This window comes from Chiloscyllium plagiosum, unplaced genomic scaffold (assembly GCF_037043375.1).
Source record: "Chiloscyllium plagiosum isolate Xiang-an unplaced genomic scaffold, Cpla_swu_hap1 HiC_scaffold_5, whole genome shotgun sequence".
Lineage (NCBI taxonomy): Eukaryota > Metazoa > Chordata > Chondrichthyes > Orectolobiformes > Hemiscylliidae > Chiloscyllium > Chiloscyllium plagiosum.
In genome coordinates, this window is record NW_028270143.1 from 44,103,478 (window position 1) to 44,125,407 (window position 21,930).

At 39.1% G+C, this 21,930-nt stretch overlaps 1 protein-coding gene across 10 annotated transcripts in view; it reads left to right on the top strand.

Moving 5' to 3' along the window:
• ica1 (islet cell autoantigen 1) overlaps positions 1 to 21,930 on the top strand; it is a 139,433-nt gene that overhangs the window by 6,600 nt on the left and 110,903 nt on the right. For 7 of the 10 annotated variants that reach the window (XM_043689871.2, XM_043689868.2, XM_043689873.2 and 4 more), the window contains exons 2-4: positions 1,207 to 1,236; positions 7,613 to 7,784; positions 20,473 to 20,545. In XM_043689871.2, the coding sequence (XP_043545806.1) occupies positions 1,220 to 1,236; positions 7,613 to 7,784; positions 20,473 to 20,545 (262 nt within the window). In that variant the 5' untranslated portion in view covers positions 1,207 to 1,219. The remainder of the gene's footprint in view (positions 1 to 1,206; positions 1,237 to 7,612; positions 7,785 to 20,472; positions 20,546 to 21,930) is intronic. The other 3 variants (XM_043689876.2, XM_043689877.2, XM_043689875.2) reach the window with 1 other exon arrangement.

Sequence of the window (21,930 nt, forward strand, 5' to 3'; positions counted from 1 at the left end):
TACTTCACTGCTGAGTTCTGTCCATGGTAGATACTGAATGAATTGGCACCTGAAGATGTACAGACGTGGTGGGTGAGTTGGCATGGGTTTGCATTAAGCTGACAGGTGAGTCTTATAGTGAGGATGCATAAGTTATAAGAAGTAAGAGTCAAATAGGGTGGTGGCATAAAAGTGATCTGGGTAAAAAGGCAAATAATTAAATGTAGCAACACAGGTTATCAAGACAAAAAGTGCAGAGCAAACATGGATTCATTTTAGATGGAATAGACTTCAAAACAATAGAAGTTGTGTTAAATGTGTACAAAAGTTTGGCTAGGCAACACTTAGAGTACTTTGCACTGATCTCCATAAAACAGAATTCACTTTAGTACAGGAGAAAGTGCCATAATGATAATACCAGAACAGGGGAATATAACGATCTGGAAGAAGACTGAGAAGGCTGAGGCTTATTTCTGTATATCTTTTCATTGAAGGGCGACCTGACAAAGCCCGTTCAACTTCTGAAGGGATTCAATAGTTCGGACACAGACAAAATCTTTCACTTTTTGGCGAGTCCAGAAGTAAAGTTATCAATATAATGATGGAATCAAAGAAGGAACTTAAGAGAAATTTCTTTAGAAAACGGTGAAAATTTGGACTTTCTTTCCACATTGAGACAAACAGCCAAATGGAAACTCGATAAATGCATGAGGGATAAATAAGTAGATGGTTATGTTAAAAGGATGTGGTAACGTAAGACAGGACAATCTTGTTTGAAGGTTTAAAACAAGAACAAACACTCACTGCTCATTCCTGATGATGGGCTCTGGCCCGAAATGTCGATTTTCCTGCTCCTCGGAGCCTCAGTCTACTCAGTCTTCTCGGTCTCCTCCTCCTAACCTGCTATGCTTTTCCAGCAGCACACTCTCAACTCACTGATATGTACCTTGTCTTTAATGGACAGGCTTTGGGAAAATAGTAGGTGAGTTACACAACACACATTTCATAGCCTCTAACCTGCAACCAATATATTTTTATGGCTCATTGTTTAGTCTAATGGCAGCCTCCAGGACGTTGATAGTGTGAGTAAAGTTCTGTGCGAAATACGATTAGAATTGTTGCATTCGTTATGGAAACATTTGCATGTTATTTTGTGTTGTGAATAAACAGATCTAGCCAGCTTTGAAAGCATTGCTGTGCCTTTAATATATTTTGCTCTCATTTCAGGTTTTAATGAAACATGGATCATCCAGACTAGTAAGTATTGTCTTTTTGCCAACCTTCGTAAAATTACTGAAAAATGTTATGGAGGCACAGTACAGTAAGGGAATAAACTGCATGAAGAAAAGTAACTCAACACAAAAGAGTTAGAATTAAATAAGATAGAAAAGTTTAATAAATTTGCAACTGTAATATATATTGCTTTGAAGCACCAGATCAGTACAATGCAGTAAAGGACTGAGAAGTAAAGTAACTTGACAATAAGCAGTAAATTGTAAATATAATATAAGTTTTGGATTTTATTTTTAAAAGGTGGCTAATATGCATGTGAATATTTGTACCATTTTTGTTTACCTATATGTCTGTTGAGAAAAAATTAGAATGTGTGAATTGACATTATAGCATATCCCCATTCCTCATGGATGTGTCATCAGCTTCATCAGATTCCTGTGCAGTGGTGAAGTTGAACCTTCCCTATTTTCATCATTTTCAATCAATAGGGTGAAGATTGGGTGGGTTCTATCAGTGATAGGTGATCCTCTTTATTAGATATCTAACCAGCCAATGATAATGAAAGATGTTTCAAATATCTGTAGGTTTTTCCTTCACTCTACTTAAAAGGAACACTTAATTCAGAATTTATTTCATTTCTCTAAAATGTAATAGTTCTTATTTCTCTGAATTATTGGATTGATGTCTGTGTTGTCATGCAATCTTGTAAATTGTTCCTCCTTGGTTACCATGATAATTACTTTGATATCAATAATCTTTTAATATTATTCCTCTTTTATTCTGCATTCAAAACATCTGCAAATTGAAAACAGAGATTCCATCGCAGATACTGGGGCACACTATATATTTCAACTGTTTCATTCAAGCTCCAGTATTCTGGGATGGCAACTATTTGGTTGAAGCATTTTTTTCCTTGCATTCTTTTACCTCTGGAAACGCATGGTTTGTGAGGTTGAGGTCCCAGTACTAATTCCTATGCTACTTGACTCCCCCCACCCCACCCCACTCCAATACAATGTCTGTTGCCTGTTAACTAACTAATCCTCTGTCAATACTGATAATATTACACCCCAAACCATGTGCTATTACTACCACCTTCCCCTTTTATTCATTCAATAATGGGATGTGATCATTGCTAGCTACTATTCCTCACAAAACTCTTAATTATTGACCATCCTTTTGACCTTCAGAAGGTATGGTGTTGGAACCTGTTGGAACTGCAGCATTCTGTGTTTTGCTAGTGCACTTTAAATGCTATCAGATCAGAGCTTCCAGGATATTATCCAGTGACGATGAGGTAGATGATGTGACTTGAAAGGAGACTTCAGGTTATGGTATTCCCACGATCCTGCTGCATTTGTTCTTCCAGGCTATAGGCGTTGAGAGTTTGAAAGGTGCTATCACAAGAGTCTTGTGAATGAATTACTGTAGTTCATCTGGTGAATTGCTGCAAAGCATCTTGTGCATTGTACACATTACAGCATTGTGTATTTTTGGAGGTAGTGATTTTTTAATATGGTGAACGGAGGGCCATCAAGCCTGGGTGATGTTAAGCTAGTTAAAATGATGTTTGAGCAGTGCTCTGTTCAGAAAATGGAAAGATTTTTCATACATCTGAAAATCATACAAATTTTTCAAATCATTCTCCATCACACATTTGATGTGTACCTTGTAGATGGCGAAATGGCTTTGCAGTATTGAGAGGTGAGTTACTCACAATGTGTTACCCAGTCTCTGACCTGCTTTTGTGGTTACAGTATTTATGAGACTGGTTCATTTATGTTTCAGGTTAGTGATAGCCCTGGGAAATTGCTGGGGTCTCTGAGATGGTTATGCCATTGAATATTAGGATGGTTATATGCTCCCTTTCTGGAGGTGGAATTCCCAGAACATTAAGTGTCCTACAACATTCACATCATATATAAATCTAAGACTGAAAGTTGTCCAATTCTTGCAGCTTTTGGTCATAGACTGCTTCATTATCTGAGGAGTCTACAATTATCAATGAATGTCCCCATTTCTGATATTCTGATGAATGAAAGGTCATTGATGAAGCAGTTGAAAATAGTTAGGCCTCACATTCTGCTTGAAGAACTACTGCAGTGAAGCTATGGAACTGAGATGAATATTCTTGAACAACCACAGCTATCTTCCTTCGTTGCTACATCTGACTCCAGAAAATGAAGTGTTTTCCCCAATTTATATTGACTTCAGTTTTATTCAGCCTCCTTGATGTCCTACTTAGTCAAATACTATCTTGAAATGAAGTGAAGTCACTCTTAGCGAGTTTTAAGAAGATTTGTAGCTCAGGTTGAGGTTCTGGATTTAAGTTTGCTCACAGAGCTGGAAGGTTATTTTTCACACATTTCATCACCAGTGAGCCTCTGGTGTTAGTGACCTGCTTTCTATTTATGTGTTTTAGATTTCCTTGGATTTGTGATGTCATTTCCTGCAGTGATGTCATTTCCCAGAGGGTGGTAAATGGTGGTAAACTCTTCCCTACATCAATGACATGTCAGAAATGACTGCCAGACTAAACAGACCTCTTGGCATCTTGGTAGCCCACAAACCCACCAAGACACTTAAACAGCAATGGGAAATGGGTTTGGGTGGGTTACTCTTCAGCGGGTCGGTGTGGACTGGTTGGCCGAAAGGCCTGTTTCCACACTGCAGGGAATCTAATCTAAATCAAAACAACAGTTAATGAACTTGAAAAACCCCATGCAGACAACAAGCAAAACTAATGTTATTTATAAAATACCTTGCAAGAACTGTAACAAAAAATACATTGGACAAACAGGCAGTAAACTAGCCACCAGGATGCATGAACATCAACTAGCCACAAGAAGACATGACCCACTCTCACTCGTATACTTACATACAGTTGAGGGAGAACATTACTTTGACTGAGACAACACATCCATCCTAGGACAAACCAGACAGAGATATCCACAAGAGTTTCTAGAAGCATGGCATTCCAACCAGAACTCTATCAACAGACATATCGACTTGGATCCCATTTACCACCCTCTGAGAAAAAGAACAGGAAATAACATCGCCAACCCAAGGAAACCTAAACACATAAATAAAAAGTGGATCACTAACACCAGTGAGTCAAGATTAGAGTGGTGCTGGAAAAACACAGCAGGTCAGGCAGCATCCGAGGAGCAGGAAAATCGACATTTCGGGCAAAATTCCTGATGAAGGATTTTTTCCTGAAACGTCAATTTTCCTGGTCCTCGGGTGCTGCCTGACTTGCTGTGCTTTTCCAGCACTGCTCTAATCTTGACTCTAATTTCCAACAACTGCATACCCACTTGTGCCCACTAACACCAGTGCTTCACCAGAGGCTCACTGATGATGTTACCTAGTATGGTGACGAAACATCTGAAAATGAACCTTCCAGATCGGCGAGCAAACTTACATCCTGAAGTCACTGTCTCTTCACCTCTGGAATTCAGTTCTTTAGTCCATATTTTGACCAAGATTGTATGAAATACAAGAGCCATATCTGCTTGAATTCAATCTTTAAATTTAATTAGCAATACTTAATGTTGATAACATCTTCAGTTGCCTTGCACATGACTGAAAATAGACTAGCTGGAGTAGGAATTGTTTGGATTGGCTTTGTCAAGCGTTTTGTGAACAAGGCATAGGTGGTGTAATTTTCCACTTTGTCGGATATACACTGCTGTCTTTTGTAACTATAATGAAACAGTATGACCAGCTGGGGCACACATCTTCTGCACTGTTGCTGCGCTGTTGTCAGGATTCATACTGTTTGCTATATACATTGTGCTAATTTCATATAACATGGAGTGAATTGAATTGACTAAAGACTGGCATCTATAAACAGGGGAAGTCTGAGGAGAGTTGCAGATATGAATTATTTGATCACTTTTGGTTGAAGATCAGTAAATATTTCATCCTTGCCTTTGTACTCCTGCTGGGTTCCACTGTTGTGAAGTTTGGAATGTCCATATAGCCTCTTCCTCTAATTAGTTGTTTAAAGTCCTTCGGCATTTGGACAGCTTTTGTCAACACTGTCACCACTGAGCCACTCCTGATGATTAACATTGAATATTTTTAACCAGAGTTTTTTGTGTCCTTAGTGCTTCTTTCAAGTGATGATCAACATAAAGGTTAAGTTACCAGAGGACCATAGCTTTCTCATTTATGGTTTAATATGAGGGTCACCACATCACATCTCAAGTGTGGGGAGAATTTGAGAAGAAAAGTCCCTTACGGTAACCTCAGCTGGTGAAGGAATTGAATCCATTTGTTGGCATATGTTGCATTGCAAACCTACATCCAGCCAACTGAGCTAACAAATAAAATCCGTCAGTCAAGGGAGGGTGGCAGGTGGTAATGACCAGTTGTCCTTGCCTCATTTTACTTGATGCCATTAACCTCATGGGTTGGGGACTCTAATTATATATGACCTTGCTGGGCCTTTTTTACCATTGGGACACAAGATACCCTTGGATGGTGATGGAGGAGTTTAGAGAGCATTAGTTAAAAACAAAATGCTTCTGAGAGTAAGACTGCACTGGACTGTATATTGACTAGTGTGTGTGATAGTTGCCCCAGTTTTGGTACAAGTCCCATGGTGATCATGGATGCAGGATCACATCTTTGTCATTTCAGATGATGAGCTTGATGCCTAATGATCTCTAGTTTAATTGTTATTAAATACTCTTGAATGGCTTGCTGGGCCATTTCTAAGTGCAATTAAGTGTCAAACACATTGCTGTGGGTATGGTCTCGCGTGTAGACCTGGCTGAATAAAGGCAGCAAATTTTCAATCCTAAACACTGAGTGAACTAAATGGAATTTACAATGCAGTGGTTTCATTGGAAGCCTTTTAATTTTACACTTATTTTGTTAATTTAATTTAAATTGCAAATTGCCAAGGGGAAATTTATCTCTGGACCATTTGAACAAGCCACTGGATTACTACCCCAGGAACATAATCAGTCTATTGTTCAAACAAACACAGAGAATGCTGGAGAAGCTAGGCCAGTCTGGCAGCAGTGGGGACAGAAACAGTTGATGTTTTGAGTCTTGTATGAATACTACTTCAGAACTGAAAGGTGTAGAAAATTTTTGACAGTGGCAGAGACCCAGTGCAAAAGACAAAGGAGCTGTTAATGGTGGTGAAAGAAAAAAAGGGATGTAAATTGAGAGTAAAAAAAGGTGTCTCTTCGTGTTCCATCACCTATCAAAGACTGGATTCAACATCGCCCATTGCAGCAGGAAACAGGATAGCTGGGTGTGGTCAAACATGAGTGTCCCAGCAGCAGGATGCTCTCAAGTAGTGAGGTACGAAATAGCATATGGCCTGATTGGAGAATCCAACATTGGACATGCTGGTAACTGTTGGCATCAACCCCTTCTTGTCTGTACAGTGTGACCCCTATCCCATGACCCTTGCGTCGCTCTCAGTCACATGTGACCTGGGTATCCCTGGGTGAATTACTGGCAGTAGCCACAGTTCCTGATGGAGCTGGCAGTAATGGGCAGCTGTTGGTCTCTGCATGAGTAGGTCTTGACAAGTCGTATTTCCATCTTTGTGATCCTGAATCCTGGGAAAAACTCAATGGTGGCTAGGTTCGCCCAAATCTGATCAAACTTGCCAGGGTGTCTGTCCAGTTTTCAAACTGTGGATTGAGCTCACATCAATTACATTAAATTCATCACATAGTCTTTCATAATCATCTTATCAAAGCACAGCAGAACTTTTTAAAAAATCTCCAGTCTTTGCTTCAAATCTGGAGAAATTTATCTGTACCAGTATATATGTGCATGTATAACACCATGTTAATTTATGGTTTCAATGCACTTTCTAAAATGGAGTTCCCCCCACAGTACTCTCTTGTGTGCTGAGCATTGCTTTGTAACCCCTCTCATTACATACTTGGCATTCTACTCGCTTCTCTTTTAGGAAACATGCCATTGGAATGTAGAGCCTCCTTGCATCTCCACAACCTTTGATTTTACATTGATTACATATTTGCAGTGCTGTTTTTCTTTTCAAATGCACTACCTCACAATTCTTCTTCTTTTTCTGCCCATTCCCCTTACTTGCATATTTCATTTTAGTTTCTTCTGCAGTACTCCATACTACTTGACATTCCCTCTTTTGTTGCACCTTCATCGTATTTAGATATTACAATACCCACATCAAAATTAGCCGTTTATATCAAGAGAAACATGGACCTAACTCTGGCACCTGAGCAATAAAACTTGTCTCAATCTGAGCAGCATTTACTTAATGTTCACGTTGACTGCAAATCCACTCTTGGTCACTCCAGGCCAGCAGAAGAGACTGATGTGATAACTAGATGACAAGGTGGAATTTAGTTCTAATAAATAACCCGAGTTGTTTCTCTTTTATCAGTGGGTATGCTCGAGAACTTTATAGTCGGTATGTCCGAAACCAGGACAGTTCAGTCGTAAACAAAATGCAACAAAGGTATTGGAAGACAAAGCAAACATTTATTAAAGTAACTGGAAAGAAAGAAGATGAGCATGTTGTTGCATCAGATGCCGACCTTGACTCTAAATTAGAGGTAAAGTAGTGGATAATCTTATTTCTGTGTAATTCCCATGATGTGTACATTTTGTTTTTGCATTCAGATTTAAGTTTCTGTTGATTTAATTGTACACATTTTCTTATTTATCAAAGTACCATTATTTCATGTGCATGGCATTGTTCTAAAGAACGCTCCGAAGAATATAATAATGGTGGGAAATGGAAGAGAAGATGCTGTGTTGTGCAGGCAGAAATGAAGAATGGCAAAGCAGTCAGCTCAAATATAAATGTTCATTTAATTGTTTTTTCATGGTGGAGATGATGAAGATTTGGAGGGGAATATGATAGAATGGGGCCAGAGGCAGCTGAAGTTTGTGTGACCACGAAAGAGGGAAGAGTTGTAAATGATTCTGGAGCTAGGACTAGAAGATGCAGGGAAGAGGAGGAGGAGGAGGAGGAGGTGGGGGTGGATAGGAGAATGGAGAATTGAGATATGGCATGGAATAGGGCTATAGGCTGGAGACAGCCAATGGAGGACAGTACAGTAAGGTAATTTAGTTACTGAGGCCTGAACTTTTGTTCCTGGGTTGAAAATATTCTAGATTCAGGGTCTGGATAAGTTGGAGGTAGGAGTCTGGATCTTTCTATGTGATTCATGCCTCATCCCTGTGGCAGCAAAAATTGGATCTGTGTCTGAAGTGAGGAATGATGCCTCACATCCAGGTATCATTCCCCTCATTTTGAAAGTTCAGTGGGATCTTCCTGACTCCATGGAAATCTGAGCCTAGCATCAGTTGACAAAGCCAATGCACAATTTAGTTTGAAGACAGTACATTTTTTCCATTAAATCATTCCCAGCCTAAGTTTTATATGGCTTGCTGTTGTAAGACGTTTAAGAGTGTAACATTTCAGTGAACTGTGTTTGAACTAGATCGAATAAGTAACCCATGAGATAGTTATTCTCATGGTGATAGAATAATTCTTTTAAACCATATTATTGAAATGAATTTGGATGTTTTCGGAGGCACTTTCTGACACTTGCAGATCTGCTTTTGATCTTGATTTATCAGATGTCGTGCAACCATTTCTTTAATTTTTTTGTCATATCTTTAGTCATATTCCTGTACCTCTAAGTTGGTAATCTGCTCCAGGAAGACCTTTTGGCATAACATTTTCCAAGTTATTTTCACAGCGAGTCTGAGGTGTTGTGAGAACAGTGATGCTCTGCCAGATAACACAAATATTCAACTTTGAGTGGTGTATGTAAAACGGATCATGAAAAGCTTGGTCCACATGATGAGTTGCAATTTGTGGACATACCATTTAAGACCGTCATTGGAAGAAGTGTGGTGATCCAAGTTTATGTCACTACAGAATAAATCCAATCCCAGAATGAAACCAAGCTTGCTAGATCATATGTAGAACTATATACAATATTTCAGTTATATTTTGAGGTCAGCAACACTTTCTCATTCTTGTACTCCATGCCCCTGTAAACAAAGTTGAGGATGCTGTATGCTTTATTAATGACTCTCTCCAACTGTCCTGCCACATTCAATTATTTAGAATTAGAATTGAGCTTTTTTTGTCCAATGTACTCATGTATAGGGGCACGTGAGTACAATGAAAAATGTACAAAGTCATCATTTCTGATAATCTTGGGTACAGACTGCATTGCAGTCCTTCTAAAACAGAGAAAGATTTTTAAAAATTAGAAATATGGAGCATACAAATCATTGCTGGGCTTCACTTCAGGGCCGGGAATCTCCGCTGGGCTTCACCTCGGGACCGGGAGTCCACGCTGGGCATCACTTCAAAGTCATTTGCATTACTTGTCTACATATACACCCACAACCCTCTGTTCCTGCAACCCCTTTATTTTATGAAGGCAAAATATTGCATTTGTTGGAAATCTGAAATAAAAACAGGAGGTGTTGGAGAAACTCAGCAGGTCTAGTAGCATTTAGGAACAGAGAAATAATTAATGTTCAACAAGTGATATGACTTCTTCTGGACTGAAGAGTTGGAAAATTGAAGTTTTAATGCTGTTTGCCAAGTGGGAGGAAGAATAAATGAAACAGACTGTGAGAGTCCCTAGAACATAAGACAAAGGTTGAGCGAACAACAGTGATAGAGATGTAAAAAGTAAGTAAATAATGGATATGAAAGGGGAAAGTGGGTGAACTCTGTGGAAAGCCAAGTCATAAAGACACATCTGAAGTGTGAGGGGGTTGGGTTGGGTTTGTATAGGGGGGTGTTGGTGATGTAAGAGAATAGAGGACAGAGGTTGTGCTGTGAAGTTATACAACTGAGTTGTACAATGGAATCCTTGAAGGGTGTGAGGAGATGTAGGGATTTGTGAATTTGCAGTGGATATTGGTGAACGGCGTGTCCCCAGAAGTGGAAAGTCAAGGATGGAAGGGAAGAAGGAATCAGAGATGGATGGGGTGAAAGTGAGACAAGGTGATAGAAATTGGAACAAAAACTGATTAATCTTTCCTGGCAAGAGGAGAAAGTGACAGCTATGTGTCAGAGAAAAAGTTGTTGATGAGAGCCAAAGTAGGACTGGAACAAGAAATAGTCCACATGTCCCACAAAGAGACAGGTATAATCTGGGAGTCATGTCAATATCCATAGCCAGACTATTCCTGATGAAGGGCTTTTGCCCAAAATGTCGATTTTCCTGCTCCTCTGATGCTGCCTGACCTGCTGTGCTTTTCCAGCACCACTCTGATCTAAACTCTAGTTTACAGCATCTGCCGTCTCCATAGCCAGACTTTGAGCTACAGAAAGTGAGACAAGTTAAATTAAAATTGTTCAAAGAAAGCAAGAGCTCAGCCACATAAAGGAAGATAGCAGTGGATGGGGGCTGTTCAGTCCTCTTTCCAAGGAATTTTCTTTTTAGTTAACAGGATAGTCATTATAGAAACACAGTCACCAGATTGCAGAGTTTCTTCAATATCAGAACCAAAAGATATTACACAAAAACGAAACCAAATCAAAGCATGCTATCTAGACATAAAACAGTTTTTAAAAAAAATCTGAAAACATCCAGCTAGTTTCTGTCCTATGAACTGTGGAGTATTTTTAAATAAATACTCAGAAAATTGAAAACTTAGACTTTCTCAGTTTCTAATAGCTTGCAGGTTTCTAACCAAAAGCACTTGGTCTGAAGTTGCATAAACTAAATTTTTCTACTGAGGTAACCTATTCACTTTATTGCTATGAAAAACTCCTAAGAGAGATTATACTTGCTTCTAACCCCAGTCAGGCTTCTTCCAAACTGCCCTAAAAACCACAAAACTCTTGACCAAAGATCAACCCTTCATTATTTTTAACAGAGAACAAACTAGTGGCTTTCATGGTTTCATCCAATTATTATTAACAACCCCAGGATTAAAAAAAAATCCATTAATACTGTGCAGGCTTTCCCACTTTCTGTTGCATATTGGATTCAGATACAGATCTGGAAAGATTGTCTGATCTAATTGTTTCTAAAACCCTTCACAAAAATAATATGTATAACTCGGACACCTTTCATCACAGAAGCTAGAAGATTTTAAAAAAGTAAATACAGGTGGTTATTAAGATGTGGAATGTCCTACCTGAAATGGAAGAATCTATAATAAAGGGCAAATGTGTACACAGTTGGAAACACAACAAATGGTATGTGTAGAGGAATGCAATTTTTTAAAAATTTGATTTATTATTGTCACATGTACCTAGATACAGTGAAATGTTTTTTTTTGTTTTGCGTGCAGCACAGGCAGATCATATTATTATGGACCAGACCCCTTCAAAATATTTTAAGGTATCCTAGATCCTAACGTTTTCTTCTTTTACACACAAATGTAAAGTGTCTGTTCCAGATGCAGTGCTTAAATAAATAATAGCTTCTGATGCTACCCAGAAATCCTGATCTGAGACCTGGTTATACCCATTCAGGCTGCATTTAAGAAAAAAACCCCAAGGCCTCCCAAGCTGTTTACTCCAGTGGTGATCCGTAGACAGCTCGTTACCTCTCATTAAATCTTTCTTAAATCAGGACAAGGTAACCTCTTAAAGTTACAATATCGTCGCAATGCAAAGTGCATAATGATAATAGAGCAGAGTGAGGAATACAATGTTACGGCTGCAGAGAATGTGCACAAAGAGTGAGATCTCACTAATTTTGAATGTTTTCGTAAGTATATTTGGACAACTAGCCACATTTTGTCCCATAGAAGTCAGTGCTTTCCTAAATACTACCAATAACATTGACTTAACACAATTAGGTGTGCTTTTGGGATGTGAGAATAATGGGGATACAGTCCTGATTTTACAGTACTCCGGTGGTGTAGCAGTATTTTGAAGAGGAAACATTGGGGTCTGAGAATACTAGGATATATAAATTCTGAAAATTCTGCAAGAGGAGCCTGAAATAACTGTGTGAGGAATCCTTGGATCTGCAGTTACTGGTGGAGAGACTAAGACTTGGGAGAATTGGCAGTTTTGGGATCAGAAATTTTAATATTTACACTGTCAGGATTTATAAGCATGGAGTAGAAACTGTAGAATTTTGGCACAGAAATCTGAAGAAGGGAGTTTTCGGATCTAAGAAGATCAGAAAAGTTCAGTTCAGGATAATTGGTCAGCATGGATGAGTTGAACTGAAGGGTCTATTCCTGTGTTGTGTCTCTATAACTGAAAATAATGGGATTTGAATTGCTAATGATTTCTTTTGGTACAAAAGTCTCATCCTATTCTGACCCTTCAACTTCCCCCTAATGTCCTTTTTATTTCCTCATGTTTGCTCACTCCTCTTTTCCATCATTAACAAGTGGTACCTTTTATGGTCCTTGTTTAAAATGTTTGAGCTGAAATTTCTGCTTTGCAAAATTAGTGGACAGAAGACCATAGCCTGGGGTAGGCAATTGCTTAATATGCTCTCTTGATCTAATTGATTTATGTGGGGGGGGGTAATTTACACTATCTGTTTTGATTTTCATCAGACTGATAATACAAATGTCTATAAACATAAATTGGCCAGCATGAACCAATTTCTATGCTGATCTATCCTACCCAAAGTAGTATTGGAAGAAAAATGCAAAAAGACTTCCGAAAGGGACATTATAAAAGGTTGTTTTGAGTGGACAGCAGAATAGCATTTCTCTTTCAGAAAAGTAACACTGGCACATTTGGACAAGCATTCTGCATTCCATGCCAAATGATGCTTTGAATTAAAAGTGAGGAATTGTTCTCTCTTTAGGACAGTGATGAAGCAAGTTGCAACATTGCTTTGAACAATTGACCTGAATAGTAAGCTACCCATGTCATAAAATATTTGGCATGAGATTTACAATGTCCTTTTTAAAAGAAAAATCTATAAAACATGTATGGAAAGGGGACTTTGTCATTTTCGGAAGTGCTTTAAGGAAATTGGGGTCACCCTTTGTGACATTTTCCATCCTTCCATTTGCTGATACTTTACTGGCCTAAATGCCCATGACCGTCTGAGATCTATTGCTCTTCCCACTAGGGTCTCCTTGCAGTCCCAACAGTATCTCATACTGAATTCCGCAATCAGATTGGCCAGCAGCTCTTGACAACAGGGCTTTGTCCCACTAAGGGAGTAAGTCCAACTATCACCTGAATAAGGCAACCTTCAGCATATTATTTTGGTTGGGGTGGACGCTGTGTTTTGAGCTTCAGTTGGTGGGGAGGGTAAGCAGTTCCGCAAATTACTTACTGATTCACCTCTATAGAATACAATCCATGGAATATTGTTACTGGCCTCTTAAATCTAATTATGTATTATGAGTTAGGAATGCAAAATTTTGCATTTTAACAATTTATTCTGAAACATCTTGCACTTGCATACAGTAGCCACCTGATGGTGTTGTAGTCGCATTTTGCTTCCAGCACCGTATCAGGGAGCCCAAATAAGAGCCAAAGTGCATGTGTTTAATTGTCCTGACTCAAGTAAGTGCAGGCTACAGAGTATCAACTTACTGTCTTGAAAAGGTCCGCCTCACCAGAGTCACTTGCTGCTTTACCAAAATTAGGAAAATGTGTTGGGTATCCATCATTTTCTAGCTGATCGATTGCTAATTGTTCCTATCCACGAAGACCACAATCTTTTCCAGTGAGTTTATAGTATTGCACTTATTAAATGCTTTATCTTTTTATTCATTTTCTTTATGCAACCCCAATCCTGTGGTCCACTTTCTATAGATGTATTTTAACCATCCTTGTCTTCCTGTACGAGTGTTTGTTAGTCACTAAAAATGCAGATCTATATAGAAGAAATAGAAGTTGCTTATGAAAAACAAGTTAGTATTGTTATGATCATGATAAACATAGACAATTGAAATTCAACTTTCATCTGATTTTAATCCCTGACACTTACATGGAATAAAAGTGATTTTAGAAAGAGTACTACTAACCTAAAATTGCTGCAGTAGTCACCTGACAAGTCCAGGCAACCCAGATGGAATATGCAAAACTAGCTGCATCAGAACTGCCATTTTAATTAAGAGGTATCAAGAATTTTGCAACTCTTGTTTTATTATAGTTGCATGATCTCTGCACATATCCAGTTTGGAATGAAACAATTACACAGACACCAGAATTTCCAAAGAACCTGTCTGTCAAGAGCAGCCAACGAGTGGACTGATAACAGTGAGGATGCTGAATCACTCTCTCAGTCTCTCGCTCTCTCTCTTGCTTGCGCTGTCACGTTTTCACATGCTCTCTCACCCCTACCCACATCTCTCAGGTAGATAAGGTAGCTAAGAAAGCTATGGGATTCTTGGCATTATTAGTTGGCATTGAATGCAACAACATGGAGGTTATATTAGAACTGTATAAGATGTTAGTATGACCACAGCTGAATTATTGTGTACAGTTCTGGTCACTGCACAACAGGAAGGATATGATTGTACTAGAGAAGATTCAGAGGAGATTCATCAAGATGTTTGTGGGTTGCATTTCATCTGTGAAGAGAGACTAGATAGGTTGAATTAGTTAATAGTTTAGGGGAGGTGATGGTCTCGTGGCACTATCCCTAGACTATTAACCCGGAGATCCAGGCAATGTCCTGGGAACTTGGGTTCAAATCCTAGCACAGTAAATGATGGAATTTGAATTCAATAAAAATTTGGAATCAAGAGTCTAATGATGACCGTGAATCCATTATTGATTGTCAAAAAAACCCATCTCGTTCACTAATATTGCCTGTGCACAGTAAGGGGAGGGCAATAAATGCTGGCCGAGCCAGCGATGCTCTCATCCTGGGACTGAATATAAATAAATTCTTAGAACGCTGAAGGCTGAGGGAACCTGATTTATGAGATAATGATGGCCATAAATAGGCTAGCTAGGAAGAGATTGCTCCTCTTAGGGGAGTACAATGATGACAGGGGCATGAGATTATAGGAAAGAAATAGTAGAAAATATGTGGGTATGTTGATGGACTTAGTCAAAGTAGAAGTAACTTGACCAGATATTTTAGGAGATAGTAATGGAGGGCAGAATTGGTCTTAATCCTACATGTGTCCCACCTGCCTTCAATCTATTCCAAATTCCTCCTTCTGCCTCTTCTCTCCCATATCTGTTTGTCTCTCCTTTTGCATCACTTTCTGATCTTGTTTCATATTCTCTTCCATCATTTCCTCTTTCTCTTCTAGTGTTATTTTCTTTGCTTCACCTACATTCCCTCCATTCTTCTTTTGTTGCTGCGTGCTTCTCCTGTACTTTCTTATAATAATTAGTAATGAATATTCAAGGAATACATAGTAGATTTGACAGCACCTGTGGTGAGGAAAAAAAACAAGATTTTTTTGGTTATGACCTTTCATCTGAATTGGAAAGTACAGAAATGAAATAATTTTTTAAATGTAGGTGAAATGGTGAAGGATGAAAAATTAACAAAGGGGTAGTTTGTGAGGTAGCAAGAAACATTAAATGACAGGAAAAATGGTGGGACAGAGCCAACCAGAGGAGTAATGGGACAAATAAAGATACAAAAAATTGGTCTAGTTGAGGCGTGAATGACAGAATATCTGCTGTTGGACAGTAATATGAGGAAAAATAAGATTGAGGAAAACATATGCAAAAAATAAACTGAACAAATTGGGGGAGCAGAGATTGTGGTCTGAAATTGTTAAACTCTCGTGTTGAATCCAGAAAGCTGTAATATGCCTAATGGAAAGATGAGATGCTATACCTCAGGCTTATATTGAGTATTGGAAAGCTACAGTAGGCCAGGGACAGAGCTTGCAGCAAGAGAGCGAGGTGGAGAATTAAAATAACATGCCACTGGAACCTTGGCCAATCTTACAAAGGGAATGGACATGTTGCACAATGCCGTCACCTGATCGACATGTGTTCTTCTGCCACCTCTTTTTTTTTTCCCCCCACCCCAGCCCATTTTAGGTAAGACTGCATCATGATCAGTGAACTCAGCATTAAAGGTACAGATTTTGAACCTGCATATGTCAGAGAAGGGCCCTCCTGGAGTGATAATGAAAATTTGTTTATATTGTGAGAGTTTTACGATTGGAGAGAGCAAAAATTGAGAAGCGTTAACAGGCTTTTGGCTTTTTGCTTAAGACTGCCCATACATTTGGAATCAATTTGCAGAAGAGCTGGCTGGGGTCAGATGTAAGAACAGTTACTCCCAGAGAAAGATAAAAATCATACAACACCAGGTCATTGTCCAACAAGTTTAATTGGAAATACACTAGCTTTCGGAGCGTCGCTCCTTCATCTGGTGATAGTGGAGAGCTCAATTAGGATTAGGCTTGGTTAGGATTGAGCTCTCCACTACCACCTGATGAAGGAGCGATGCTCCGAAAGCTAGTGTGCTTCCAATTAAACCTGTTGGACTATAACCTGGTGTTGTGTGATTTTTAACTTTGTACACCCCAGTCCAACACTGGCATCTCCAAATCATCCCAGAGAAATAAGTTACTTCAGAACAGTTAGGGGATTTTGTGTTACTTCATTGTAACGGTTTTAGTTTGAAAAGTCTAGACTAAAAGCATTTGATTAGAAATCTGAAGGGGGTATTTGAAGCTTAGAAAGTAGAAGTTCAGTTGTAAATAATCAAGGATGAGGCTATCAAGTTTTCAAGATAAGGAATTGAAAGAAACAATTATGTCAAACCTATAGAGGTGATAGAGAATGGAACTGTCTCTGTTATTTGGTGGAGTAAATCAAATGTTAAGTGATGGTGTTGGAATAGATGGGATTTTGTTCTTTGTATTTCAAAATCTTTCAAATTGAGTAGTTTAAATAATTTTGGTTTATTCCAACTTATCTTTTTTTCTTCTGTGTTAAACTTTTGTTTCATTGTTAAAGCCATATGTGCAGCATTGTGGGCTCAGTGAAAGACCACAATATTAAACTTAAAAGGTAATACAATATGATCCATGAAGCAAGTTTATGCTCGGGGATCTGACTTGTCCAGTAATACCATCAGCTGCAACCATAATTGGTTAGGTTCAGCAAACTGGAAACTGTTGACATAATGTGCAGCATAAGAAGAAACAGTAGTATAGATGTGAGGAGACTAATCAAGGGAGACAAAATAGAGTCAAGATCGCAAAAAACAAGTGATCTAGGAGCAAATTGAGCTTGCAGGTCTCAAGGACTGAGCTATTTTTGGATCTTCGGATGGGTGGGTTGAAGAACGAGGAAGGAAGTTCTCTCGGGGAGATGTAATCAATAATAGTCCAAGAAACAATGGCTTCATCCGCAGTGATAGGGTCATAGCACAGGAACAGGCCCTTTGGCCAACCATATCTATGTTGACCATGATACCATTCCAAACTCATCCCATTTGCCTATACATAGTCTGTATCCCTTTATTTCCTCTGTATTTATGTGTCTGTCTAAATGTTGCTATCATATCTGCTTCTCCCCTGGTAGTGTGTTCCAGGCATCTATCTGGTCTATTTAAAAAAAAACTTTAATCTTGCCCCCTCTCTCTTTAAGCTTATGCCCCCTAGTACTTGACATTTCTAGCTTGGGAAAAAGACTCCAGATACCCACCCTATTCATGCCTCTCAGAATTTTATATACTTATATCCAGTTACCCCTCAGCTCTTGCTAAAACAATGTAAGTTTATCAAAGCTCTTCTTTATAGCGAACACTTCAATTTAGGCAACATCCTGGTATCATCATCATCCCTACAGTTTGGAAGCAGGCTATTCAGCCCATAGAGTCTACACTGACCCTTCGAAGACCATCATACCCAGACTGACTCCCTATACCTTATCCCTGTAACCCTGCATATCTCATGGCTAATCCACCCAGCCTGCATATCCCTGGACACTATAGGCAATTTAGCATGGCCAACCCACCTAACCTGTATATTTTTCGACTGTGGGAGGAATTCGAATCACCTGGAGGAAATCCATGCAGACTATACAATCTCCACACAGACAGTCACCCGAGACTGGAATCAAATCAGGGTTCATGATGCTGTGAAGCAGCAGTGCTAAACACTGAGCCGCCAAGCCACCCAGTGCGAAACTACTTCTGTACTCTCTCCAAATCCACCACATCCTGCCTAAAGTATGGTGATCACAACTGCACACAGTATTCCAAATATGGCCTAACTAAAGTTTTATACAGTTGTAATCTCACTTGCCAATTTTTATACTCCGTGCTCCACCTGAATGAAGACAACCATGCTGTAGGCCAATGTTACCACCTCATGTTGCTACTTTCAGGGAATTGTGGACTTAACACCCCAAGATCTCTCTATGTCTGTGTTCCTAAGGGTCCTGCCATTGACTGTCTACTGCCTTGCAGTACAGCAAGGTTCAGTAGGAGACAAATTGGAATGAGCAGAAAAATTGAAACTGATAATGTGCAACTTCTCTTACTCCCTTGTACTCCACACGTCCCCTAGAGAGCAATATCACTTGGCCTAGATTTTCCAATGATCAGGTCATAGTTTCTGAAGTGTACTGTATAAGGGGGTTGAGCATCAGGACTCCTCATAATCCCCAGCATAGTTGACTCTGAAAGAATTTTATGGGAAATTGAAGATTCCACTGGCCAGGTTCCAGCACCCAGAAACCTCAGAGTATCAAAGAATTTGGAGAGTTCTGCTGCAAATAGGTAACTAGTTATTCAGTTGAATTAGACCATTAAATACGTTGTCTACCTCCTGAGTAACTATTCAGCTGCCCTCCTAACCTAAATCTCTCATCCCAAAGCTATCTTTCCTGGACATCTGACACCCTGCTCAATCCAAAAGTCATGACCATCGCCCCCCACTTGCTGTAATACCTGACAATCCTGACAACTATAGGACTCGACATTCCCTGCCACCTGTCATGACTGTGCCCATCTGTAACCCAATATTGTTCCCCACATCCCTGACAACACAACTCCCCACCCCAGCACTTCCCTGCTTATTTTATCCTTCTCCCCACCACTGGATCCAACAGCCTCTGCAAGCTGACATCACCCCTTTTGCCACTCCTGGACCTGACCCCTTTCTGCTGTTCCTGACCTGTGACTACCCTCCTACCATCTCAATCCTCACACTCAGACAGAATCATATCGGATGCAAAACGTTAAATCTGATTCTCTCTCCACAGTTGCTGCCACACCTGTGGAGTTTCTTCAGCATTCTTTGTAATGGTTTCAGAAACCAGGTTCACAACAGATGGAGAAATGTTCCATACCATGCACATCTATAAGTAGTAGCATCAGCTGATATTCAGGTTAGATTACATCCAGCGCATAAAACAACATATTTACCAGCATATGTAGATTTACGCATGACATATTGATCTGAGGAATGATAGTAGTGTTTAGCAACTGTCAGAAATGTCTTTATAAAAGTTTGGGAGTGAAACGGAAATTGACAAGTGGCTTGGAAATTCTCCAACATGAAGGCAAGGATCTCCTCTGTTAGTAAGAGTTAATTCTGTTCATGCTATTGATTGTACAAGTGAGATAGTTGAGTATTTGATTGGATTGAAGTGCATTTACAATCTTTCATTACATTTTCTGAACAGGTCAAAAATAGTAACCGTGGTTTATCTGGATAAGGAAGGTCCATTTCCACTCTCCAGTGCGAGCCTCAAATCCCACAGTAACATGTTTGTTAAACGGTTCTTGTTAATTTTCCAATCAGGAAGAACCACATTGGGCAAACTGCCTGGTTTTCTCTTTTTTTAACATATCCAACTGGAATATTAATTCTACACCGGATGTACTGTTTTATTGTAGAATTCTGATAAGGTGTTGATGCTATCTCTTTCCACAGATGCTGAGTATTCCCAGCATTTTCTGTTTTTATTTCAGATTTTCAACATCAGCAGTACTTTGCCAGGGCACTGTATTTTGAGGGGAGTGGTGAGAAGTTGCTGTAAAAGTGACTGAAATATTGATCTTAAAAGATTTGAAACAGAATTCCATCAGAGTCTGGTTTAAAGCATTCAGATAAGCAAACCGCACACCTTTGACTGTAGTGCATTTAGGATGAGACTAATGATAGATACACATAACTTGATTTTGTCATTAATCTGTCGATAATGAAAATAATCTGATTTTGATATTTTGAAATTAATAATTTTCCCAGTAACCAATCGTAATTAGACATCTTTAATAGCAAATCTGTCATCTGTTATCCAGATCAAATTTTCTCATTAACCTCTGCTTAATGTCATGCCCTCCTCATGTGTAATTATGTTAATCCTGCTTGTGTTGGGTGTTTTAGATATTCCATTCCATCCAGAGAACATGTATGGAACTTCTGAAGATCATTGAACAGTACCAGAAACGGATTTGTTGTACGTATTTATTATTCTCTGTATGAAATTTTTGGAATGTGTTTAATAATTTGTTTAATTATTCCTATTTGTACTTTACTTATATTTATAGAATTGAATGTCACAGCAAGATCTCACAAAACATTGAACATTATTTTTAATTATTTATGTTTACAATGCAAATGCAAAAGACTAAATAGGAACAAAAGATGGTTGAGCACTTTGAGTATGGTCTACTGTTCTATTAGATCATGGCTGATCCAAACCTCTATTCCTATTTCATGTTTTTGTCTGATTTCAAAACTTGGATTTTGTCTATTTTTCTTGACCCATTTCCCAATATTTTTTGGCATTGACTGTACAGTGTAGGTTCCCCATACAATCTCTACGAGCAAGCAAGAGCCATCCATTCCAAGGGTGGGATACGTTGCTGGATTGCTATTGAAAAAGTGGGAGCCTCATGAAAGGGCAGAAGACTAGGCTGAGACTAGGGCTTTCAAGAGCTCCCCAGCGCTCTGTAAGCTCGTGCTTCTCAAAAAACCCGTTGGACTATAACCTGGTGTTGTGTGATTTTTAACTTTGTACGTTACTAATCATGTTTCTCTTTGTCAGCCCAGGGCAACCGTGACCATTTTACAATCCATAATTAGTGCCCAATTAACTACAGAAACCTAGGAGCTTCTAGCTCTGATTCACTCAGAATCAAGCTGGATGTACATTTATCCACTGAGTTAATGTAGAAAAATATTAAACACCTAACTGATGCCTGTTGAGAGTGAGTAATTTTAAATCAAAATGAAGGTATTTGGCTTTCATCTTAAAATTCTGGCGTATGAAAGAAAGGTTAGGAGGGTGGATCTTTGTAAGAAGCTAAGCAATTGAATTAAATCAGAAATCTCTAATTATTATTTGTTTTACATGATTGATTGAATGCTGGATGTTTGATAGATTTTGGAGCCAACACCCAGTTCATTCGACAGTAATTTTTATAGAAGCCCAGGTTTTGAAGGAACCTTGTGAAACTTTTGAAGTCACACTATTGGTAATGGGAGGAATGAGAATAAAGCCACTTCATCTGTCTCACCAGCTCCTTGTAGCTATCTTTGCCATAACTTGGAACTAGCCTTCTGAGACTGAGTAGTAAAATTCTCTATAAGGCTAATAGCAGTTTTGCTTTCTGATCCAGAATTATGTTTGAAAAATCGTACTCCACTGATTCTACCTCTGAAGATAGGTTAGATAGACTGGGTTTATTTTCACTGGAACACAGAAGGTTGAGGACTGACCTGATAGTGTATAAGATTATGAATCACATGGATAGAGTGGAAAGTATGAGGCTTTTTCCCAGGGTGGAGGGGTCAACTTCTAAGGGGCACAGCTTCAAGGTGCGAGGTGGGGAAATTCAA